The sequence below is a fragment of the Durotheca rogersii genome (genome assembly GCF_024521655.1).
Source record: "Durotheca rogersii strain YMJ 92031201 chromosome Unknown GGS23scaffold_136, whole genome shotgun sequence".
NCBI classification, from domain to species: Eukaryota; Fungi; Ascomycota; class Sordariomycetes; order Xylariales; family Xylariaceae; genus Durotheca; species Durotheca rogersii.
Genome location: NW_026251367.1, coordinates 721 through 10174, shown reverse-complemented (window position 1 = coordinate 10174; position 9454 = coordinate 721). Strand labels below are relative to the sequence as shown.

The 9454-nt window shown below is 29.0% G+C and overlaps 4 protein-coding genes across 4 annotated transcripts; all 4 read right to left on the bottom strand.

Moving 5' to 3' along the window:
• Positions 1–206: 206 nt before the first annotated feature.
• Positions 207–1164, bottom strand: GGS23DRAFT_591648 (uncharacterized protein). The gene has a single exon (XM_051517760.1). The coding sequence runs from the start codon at positions 1088–1090 to the stop codon at positions 548–550; it is 543 nt and encodes a 180-aa protein (XP_051366901.1). The 5' UTR covers positions 1091–1164; the 3' UTR covers positions 207–547.
• An 87-nt stretch (positions 1165–1251) lies between these two features.
• On the bottom strand, positions 1252–4600 carry GGS23DRAFT_591647 (uncharacterized protein). The gene has a single exon (XM_051517759.1). The coding sequence runs from the start codon at positions 3677–3679 to the stop codon at positions 2999–3001; it is 681 nt and encodes a 226-aa protein (XP_051366900.1). The 5' UTR covers positions 3680–4600; the 3' UTR covers positions 1252–2998.
• A 160-nt stretch (positions 4601–4760) lies between these two features.
• GGS23DRAFT_591646 (uncharacterized protein) lies at positions 4761–5718 on the bottom strand. Its single transcript, XM_051517758.1, has one exon. It carries the CDS (start codon positions 5642–5644, stop codon positions 5102–5104), a length of 543 nt encoding a protein of 180 aa, XP_051366899.1. The 5' UTR covers positions 5645–5718; the 3' UTR covers positions 4761–5101.
• Positions 5719–5805: 87 nt separating this feature from the next.
• On the bottom strand, positions 5806–9152 carry GGS23DRAFT_591645 (uncharacterized protein). The gene is made up of 3 exons (XM_051517757.1): positions 8018–9152; positions 7758–7946; positions 5806–7721 (listed from the first exon to the last, which is right to left on the bottom strand). The coding sequence occupies exons 1-3, from the start codon at positions 8229–8231 to the stop codon at positions 7552–7554; spliced, it is 573 nt and encodes a 190-aa protein (XP_051366898.1). The 5' UTR covers positions 8232–9152; the 3' UTR covers positions 5806–7551.
• Positions 9153–9454: the final 302 nt, after the last annotated feature.

Genomic DNA, 9454 nt, shown 5'->3' with positions numbered 1-9454 from the left:
CACCAATATCAATCTTTTTAAATTCATCTCCATAAATATTCCCAACACTGGCTAAACTTTTAGCCCCTTGTGGAGCTATTAAAATAGTATCTCTAAAATGGACCCTGCTTTTTGAAAATTCAAACTCTAGTGGTTTTCCTCTTGTTACAAAAGACCTGTCTACTAAATCTAAAGACTCTTTTATTAAATAAAAATCTTTTAACATCGATAGATCAGAGCCTGATTCATGCATACATAAAAATAAACTTCTATTTACCATAATATTAAGTTTTGACAAATTTTTATTAAACTTAAAAACCATTCTAGATTTTGGTTTTGATACACATTTTTTAATTCTGGCCAAGGTTTTACTATTAATAGCAACCTCTTCCTTATTACTTATTCTATTTAATAGCTTTACAAAATTACAAAAACTTTTGAAATGGTCTTCATCTTTCAAAGATTCACTGTCCATTACTAAATCTGTGAAAGTGTATTCATTAACATATTTAATAAGGCTAGAAACATTTGTTTTTGGATATGTAAAGAGTGTAAAATCCTCCATATCTCATTTTTGAACATTGCTCTCTTCCTCTAATGTAGAACATATCATGTTTATTAATTTATCATTCTCAAAATACATATCTACTCGGATTTTTCTAATAAGAAAATCGATACTACGACAACACAGCTCAATGATTTCAGACTCTTTTTCAGATTCCACTTGAGAAGGTTTTTCTTTTATTCCAAAATCACTATGTTTAATACCATCTATTTTAATAATAGGTACTTTAATATAAATACAACTATTAACAGCTATTTGTACAGATAATAAAACATTAAGTTTTTCAAGCGAAGATTTTAATTCAAACTCACTATCAAAACCACTTATACTATTTAACAACACTGTAATTCCTTTATTCTGTAATTTCTTACTTATAACAGGATGTATCATTCTTTCCAAGTCAATTGTTAATATTTTTATATCAGATAATAAATCTGGTTTTGCTTCTGCTTCTAAAATAGATAAACCTTCTTTAATATTAAAGACTAAATTCATTAATAACAATAAGATCAGATTATAAAACAAAGTATTTAGTGTTATGGACATCCCTTTACCAACTTTTAAATCCTTTAAGTCCTTAAATTCTTTTATTAACAAACCTACAATAGGAATGTCTAAATTTGGATCGTTAATAAACCCTTTATCGTTAAATCTTTTAAGCTCTTTAAAAAGACTTTCGATTTTTTGAATTATTTCTCTTTCCTCGTCTATATTCTTTATTTCAACCTGCTTTATTTTTAGAAGATTATTTTCTAAATACAGAAGTTCTTTTAGAAACTTTATATTTTCGTTGTTTGTATTTGTTATTCTTGTTGCTTTCTTATTTAATTTATTCTTAATATTTTGTTCACCGATTAACAAGTCCAAATTAGTAAGGTAACTCAATTCTTATAAATAACGTAATACTAAACCCAGCTACTTACATCTCATAGCCTTCGTAATTATACTCCGATAATTAATTAATACCCTAATTAGATATAACCTTATCATATCTTTCTAACTGGTAATTAACTTAAAATCAATTGGTGAACTTGCTCTGTTAGATGGTACTATTATAAAATATCTATTGGGTTACTAAAACTAGGTTGGCCCGCAAAGCCGTTAGATAATAGTTTTATGAATCGAACATTTTCTACCAATTCCAAGATATTTTATAAATTATCGTAACTTGACTAATAATTATTATTATTTATTCATTATAGCTGCAATCTAACAGAAATGGCGAACTTTAATAGTATCCATTATTTAAATAATAATAATAACTTCATACAATAGGTTTATTTGTATACATCGTTTTATTATTTAAATACCCTCATCTATCGAATAGACTTTTAGTTCGATTAAGTTAAAATAAATCAAACACCCTAAACCCGCCCAATGGATATGTTATTTATTAATCATTTCTAACTTTTATTAGTTAAAAACTAATAAAACTCTATGATAATTAATAAATAACCACTATTAATATAACTGCTATAACAGCTAGTTGTGTACTGGAAATAATTTCGACCGCTTCCAGTAGATGCATAGGATTACACAAACACAAAAAGGGACATTTCCAAGTCCCCAAGTTTTTAACGAATTTCTGGGGATTTTTTCTATCCTATGCACTAAATGACTGTTTTGATACCTAGAGGACATTTCCAAAATCTGATTTTTAGATTATCAGATTATAAAGAAAAGTCTTCACTATATATTCTTTGTCTTAATACTTCTACGTTCCTTAATCATTTCGCTACTATACTCTCTAAAAAACCTATCTTTTTCAAAACTTCCTATAGTCTTTAGTATATAATCCACAAATGCCTCGTTTTCTTTTGTACGGGGCACTGCTCTCGAAACAGTTTTTCTCCTTTTTAGATGACTTATATTATTCAAAGTCAATTTTACATCCGCTGTAGGAGCGTGTTTATAAATAAAATCTATTAAGGATTGATAATTTTTGAAAAAGTCTTTTGGAATACCGTATCTATCTTCTTCTTCAATAGCTAAACTAGCCTTTATAAAACCTCGAACCGCTGTTTCTATATAAGATAAATATACTTTTGGAGCTGTTCTAAGAAAACTCTTTCCTACTCAAACAGGAGTATTAACAGTTTGTTTTAATCGTCGTATTTTTGAATATTCGTCAACAGTTTTTCAAGGTATGGAATCCAACATAGTAACACTCCCACCTTCTTTAATAACACTCCCGTCTTCTGTTATACAACGTTTATTATCAAACTCTATACTATACTTTTTATCCCTGTATTTGAAAATCATATTACCGCCATACTTATAAATATCACTTCCACTACGTAAACCACTTTCAACGAATTCAAAATCAAAGACCTTTTTATCAAACATATTTTTAGAAAATTCCTCTATTAAAAATTCTTTTTCATAAAACCTTGCCTGAAAACCAGTAGCTGCCGAAATCCCTCCATTAGTAAACCCGAACTGACCTCTAGTTTTTCATGATAAAATTCCCTTTGTTTCTATATTCTTAATTTCCAAAGCTTTGTCATCTGGAGCATCCTCTTCAAAAGTTGTTAGTAATTTACGTATATCTTTATATAAATATAGACATTGTAAATTATCACTATTCATAGCTAAAAGCTTATTTTCCAAATCCTTTACATCAGCTATAAACCCGTCAGTTGTTACTGATATTACTCTACCTCCTAATAAATGGATATTGTGTAGACATTCACCTATTAAAGCTCTTGTAAAACCAGTTATATAACTAGCTAATATTGGGTTCGATAATAAACCACCTTCCCGCCTAACATAAGTATTTGTCTTTATGTCAAAACTCTTTTTACCACTAAGTCCCATTGACACCTGACCATAAATAGAATTACCAATCTCTTTGTACATATAATTATAAAATGTTTTCTTTTTATACCCACGCCTTTTTCGTTGTAATCCTTTAATTATACTTCTAAAAGGAGCTTCGTAATTTAATTCATATTTGAAACTATTTTCGAAAGACTCCTCCTTTTCTTCGATAGTCTCTTCTTTATTTTTCAAAGATTCTGTGGATAATTCTTTAATCTTTAATCTTTCTAAACGCCTTTCGTTCAAAGTCTTTAATAGATCATCTTCTTCTATTAACTCTGAAACATCTTCATCAAGTTTAATAACACTATTCATAATAAATTCTTTATCTTCACAAAATAGCGATAGCGGTATCTTTGAAGCACTGATAAAACCATCCTTAACCAAAGCTTTTCAGTCCTCGTAGTTATCATCATTATCTTTATTAATTACAAAATCTTTTTTGTTATTAACATCTTTTTCAATCTCGCTATTTGATTTAAAGGGTATTAAAACACCTTCGTTTACCTTTAGAATACACCCCATAGATTTTGCTACTAGATATTCACAACCCGTAATAACACTACTTCCTTTTAGAGGATAAATATCTACGTCATTATCAACACTACAGGGTATGGAAGGATACTTAGTGTCTATAGGAAATTCGAAATCTACGTCTACAACTATATAATTTAATAACAAATCTTCGTCATTTAATTCTCTAACGTTCTTATCAGTGATTCGTTTTGATTTATTTACATCGGGATGACCTAGAATAGACATTACCGTTGTATATGCGCTTGTTAAATCATAATCATATCAACAACGCTCCTCTTCGTCGTTAATAACATCCACGCCATACATCATAGACTCATTACGACCTCCCCTATAACCTGCTATAAACCCTATTAAATACTTTGACAAAGGTGTACCTCTAGCATCTTTAGATGTTATCCTATTCATTAAATTACCTAACACAATATCACTACGTACCTGATAACCTTTATAAGACTCGGATTTTCATTCTTTAATCACATAAGACCTTCCTATACCAGATAATGTTAGAGGAACCCCTATCTTATTAACACTTAGATTAAATTCTTCCATTGTACTAGCGTGTTTAAGGGTTATTAGAGAATCTTTTAAAGCATATTCCTCGAATAAGTCCTTATTATCATTAAGTAAATCTCTCATACGACCATTTCTGTATTCACCAATATCAATCTTTTTAAATTCATCTCCATAAATATTCCCAACACTGGCTAAACTTTTAGCCCCTTGTGGAGCTATTAAAATAGTATCTCTAAAATGGACCCTGCTTTTTGAAAATTCAAACTCTAGTGGTTTTCCTCTTGTTACAAAAGACCTGTCTACTAAATCTAAAGACTCTTTTATTAAATAAAAATCTTTTAACATCGATAGATCAGAGCCTGATTCATGCATACATAAAAATAAACTTCTATTTACCATAATATTAAGTTTTGACAAATTTTTATTAAACTTAAAAACCATTCTAGATTTTGGTTTTGATACACATTTTTTAATTCTGGCCAAGGTTTTACTATTAATAGCAACCTCTTCCTTATTACTTATTCTATTTAATAGCTTTACAAAATTACAAAAACTTTTGAAATGGTCTTCATCTTTCAAAGATTCACTGTCCATTACTAAATCTGTGAAAGTGTATTCATTAACATATTTAATAAGGCTAGAAACATTTGTTTTTGGATATGTAAAGAGTGTAAAATCCTCCATATCTCATTTTTGAACATTGCTCTCTTCCTCTAATGTAGAACATATCATGTTTATTAATTTATCATTCTCAAAATACATATCTACTCGGATTTTTCTAATAAGAAAATCGATACTACGACAACACAGCTCAATGATTTCAGACTCTTTTTCAGATTCCACTTGAGAAGGTTTTTCTTTTATTCCAAAATCACTATGTTTAATACCATCTATTTTAATAATAGGTACTTTAATATAAATACAACTATTAACAGCTATTTGTACAGATAATAAAACATTAAGTTTTTCAAGCGAAGATTTTAATTCAAACTCACTATCAAAACCACTTATACTATTTAACAACACTGTAATTCCTTTATTCTGTAATTTCTTACTTATAACAGGATGTATCATTCTTTCCAAGTCAATTGTTAATATTTTTATATCAGATAATAAATCTGGTTTTGCTTCTGCTTCTAAAATAGATAAACCTTCTTTAATATTAAAGACTAAATTCATTAATAACAATAAGATCAGATTATAAAACAAAGTATTTAGTGTTATGGACATCCCTTTACCAACTTTTAAATCCTTTAAGTCCTTAAATTCTTTTATTAACAAACCTACAATAGGAATGTCTAAATTTGGATCGTTAATAAACCCTTTATCGTTAAATCTTTTAAGCTCTTTAAAAAGACTTTCGATTTTTTGAATTATTTCTCTTTCCTCGTCTATATTCTTTATTTCAACCTGCTTTATTTTTAGAAGATTATTTTCTAAATACAGAAGTTCTTTTAGAAACTTTATATTTTCGTTGTTTGTATTTGTTATTCTTGTTGCTTTCTTATTTAATTTATTCTTAATATTTTGTTCACCGATTAACAAGTCCAAATTAGTAAGGTAACTCAATTCTTATAAATAACGTAATACTAAACCCAGCTACTTACATCTCATAGCCTTCGTAATTATACTCCGATAATTAATTAATACCCTAATTAGATATAACCTTATCATATCTTTCTAACTGGTAATTAACTTAAAATCAATTGGTGAACTTGCTCTGTTAGATGGTACTATTATAAAATATCTATTGGGTTACTAAAACTAGGTTGGCCCGCAAAGCCGTTAGATAATAGTTTTATGAATCGAACATTTTCTACCAATTCCAAGATATTTTATAAATTATCGTAACTTGACTAATAATTATTATTATTTATTCATTATAGCTGCAATCTAACAGAAATGGCGAACTTTAATAGTATCCATTATTTAAATAATAATAATAACTTCATACAATAGGTTTATTTGTATACATCGTTTTATTATTTAAATACCCTCATCTATCGAATAGACTTTTAGTTCGATTAAGTTAAAATAAATCAAACACCCTAAACCCGCCCAATGGATATGTTATTTATTAATCATTTCTAACTTTTATTAGTTAAAAACTAATAAAACTCTATGATAATTAATAAATAACCACTATTAATATAACTGCTATAACAGCTAGTTGTGTACTGGAAATAATTTCGACCGCTTCCAGTAGATGCATAGGATTACACAAACACAAAAAGGGACATTTCCAAGTCCCCAAGTTTTTAACGAATTTCTGGGGATTTTTTCTATCCTATGCACTAAATGACTGTTTTGATACCTAGAGGACATTTCCAAAATCTGATTTTTAGATTATCAGATTATAAAGAAAAGTCTTCACTATATATTCTTTGTCTTAATACTTCTACGTTCCTTAATCATTTCGCTACTATACTCTCTAAAAAACCTATCTTTTTCAAAACTTCCTATAGTCTTTAGTATATAATCCACAAATGCCTCGTTTTCTTTTGTACGGGGCACTGCTCTCGAAACAGTTTTTCTCCTTTTTAGATGACTTATATTATTCAAAGTCAATTTTACATCCGCTGTAGGAGCGTGTTTATAAATAAAATCTATTAAGGATTGATAATTTTTGAAAAAGTCTTTGGAATACCGTATCTATCTTCTTCTTCAATAGCTAAACTAGCCTTTATAAAACCTCGAACCGCTGTTTCTATATAAGATAAATATACTTTTGGAGCTGTTCTAAGAAAACTCTTTCCTACTCAAACAGGAGTATTAACAGTTTGTTTTAATCGTCGTATTTTTGAATATTCGTCAACAGTTTTTCAAGGTATGGAATCCAACATAGTAACACTCCCACCTTCTTTAATAACACTCCCGTCTTCTGTTATACAACGTTTATTATCAAACTCTATACTATACTTTTTATCCCTGTATTTGAAAATCATATTACCGCCATACTTATAAATATCACTTCCACTACGTAAACCACTTTCAACGAATTCAAAATCAAAGACCTTTTTATCAAACATATTTTTAGAAAATTCCTCTATTAAAAATTCTTTTTCATAAAACCTTGCCTGAAAACCAGTAGCTGCCGAAATCCCTCCATTAGTAAACCCGAACTGACCTCTAGTTTTTCATGATAAAATTCCCTTTGTTTCTATATTCTTAATTTCCAAAGCTTTGTCATCTGGAGCATCCTCTTCAAAAGTTGTTAGTAATTTACGTATATCTTTATATAAATATAGACATTGTAAATTATCACTATTCATAGCTAAAAGCTTATTTTCCAAATCCTTTACATCAGCTATAAACCCGTCAGTTGTTACTGATATTACTCTACCTCCTAATAAATGGATATTGTGTAGACATTCACCTATTAAAGCTCTTGTAAAACCAGTTATATAACTAGCTAATATTGGGTTCGATAATAAACCACCTTCCCGCCTAACATAAGTATTTGTCTTTATGTCAAAACTCTTTTTACCACTAAGTCCCATTGACACCTGACCATAAATAGAATTACCAATCTCTTGTACATATAATTATAAAATGTTTTCTTTTTATACCCACGCCTTTTTCGTTGTAATCCTTTAATTATACTTCTAAAAGGAGCTTCGTAATTTAATTCATATTTGAAACTATTTTCGAAAGACTCCTCCTTTTCTTCGATAGTCTCTTCTTTATTTTTCAAAGATTCTGTGGATAATTCTTTAATCTTTAATCTTTCTAAACGCCTTTCGTTCAAAGTCTTTAATAGATCATCTTCTTCTATTAACTCTGAAACATCTTCATCAAGTTTAATAACACTATTCATAATAAATTCTTTATCTTCACAAAATAGCGATAGCGGTATCTTTGAAGCACTGATAAAACCATCCTTAACCAAAGCTTTTCAGTCCTCGTAGTTATCATCATTATCTTTATTAATTACAAAATCTTTTTTGTTATTAACATCTTTTTCAATCTCGCTATTTGATTTAAAGGGTATTAAAACACCTTCGTTTACCTTTAGAATACACCCCATAGATTTTGCTACTAGATATTCACAACCCGTAATAACACTACTTCCTTTTAGAGGATAAATATCTACGTCATTATCAACACTACAGGGTATGGAAGGATACTTAGTGTCTATAGGAAATTCGAAATCTACGTCTACAACTATATAATTTAATAACAAATCTTCGTCATTTAATTCTCTAACGTTCTTATCAGTGATTCGTTTTGATTTATTTACATCGGGATGACCTAGAATAGACATTACCGTTGTATATGCGCTTGTTAAATCATAATCATATCAACAACGCTCCTCTTCGTCGTTAATAACATCCACGCCATACATCATAGACTCATTACGACCTCCCCTATAACCTGCTATAAACCCTATTAAATACTTTGACAAAGGTGTACCTCTAGCATCTTTAGATGTTATCCTATTCATTAAATTACCTAACACAATATCACTACGTACCTGATAACCTTTATAAGACTCGGATTTTCATTCTTTAATCACATAAGACCTTCCTATACCAGATAATGTTAGAGGAACCCCTATCTTATTAACACTTAGATTAAATTCTTCCATTGTACTAGCGTGTTTAAGGGTTATTAGAGAATCTTTTAAAGCATATTCCTCGAATAAGTCCTTATTATCATTAAGTAAATCTCTCATACGACCATTTCTGTATTCACCAATATCAATCTTTTTAAATTCATCTCCATAAATATTCCCAACACTGGCTAAACTTTTAGCCCCTTGTGGAGCTATTAAAATAGTATCTCTAAAATGGACCCTGCTTTTTGAAAATTCAAACTCTAGTGGTTTTCCTCTTGTTACAAAAGACCTGTCTACTAAATCTAAAGACTCTTTTATTAAATAAAAATCTTTTAACATCGATAGATCAGAGCCTGATTCATGCATACATAAAAATAAACTTCTATTTACCATAATATTAAGTTTTGACAAATTTTTATTAAACTTAAAAACCATTCTAGATTTTGGTTTTGATACACATTTTTTAATTCTGGCCAAGGTTT

Coding starts and splice junctions, on each gene's coding strand:
- GGS23DRAFT_591647 (XM_051517759.1), bottom strand. CDS start 3,679: ATGAATAGTGTTATTAAACTTGATGAAGATGTTTCAGAGTTAATAGAA.
- GGS23DRAFT_591645 (XM_051517757.1), bottom strand. CDS start 8,231: ATGAATAGTGTTATTAAACTTGATGAAGATGTTTCAGAGTTAATAGAA. Junction 7,947..8,017: donor TTACGAAGCTCCTTTTAGAA/GTATAATTAAAG, acceptor TATATGTACAAG/AGATTGGTAATTCTATTTAT. Junction 7,722..7,757: donor CAATATCCATTTATTAGGAG/GTAGAGTAATAT, acceptor ACGGGTTTATAG/CTGATGTAAAGGATTTGGAA.
- GGS23DRAFT_591646 (XM_051517758.1), bottom strand. CDS start 5,644: ATGTCCATAACACTAAATACTTTGTTTTATAATCTGATCTTATTGTTA.
- GGS23DRAFT_591648 (XM_051517760.1), bottom strand. CDS start 1,090: ATGTCCATAACACTAAATACTTTGTTTTATAATCTGATCTTATTGTTA.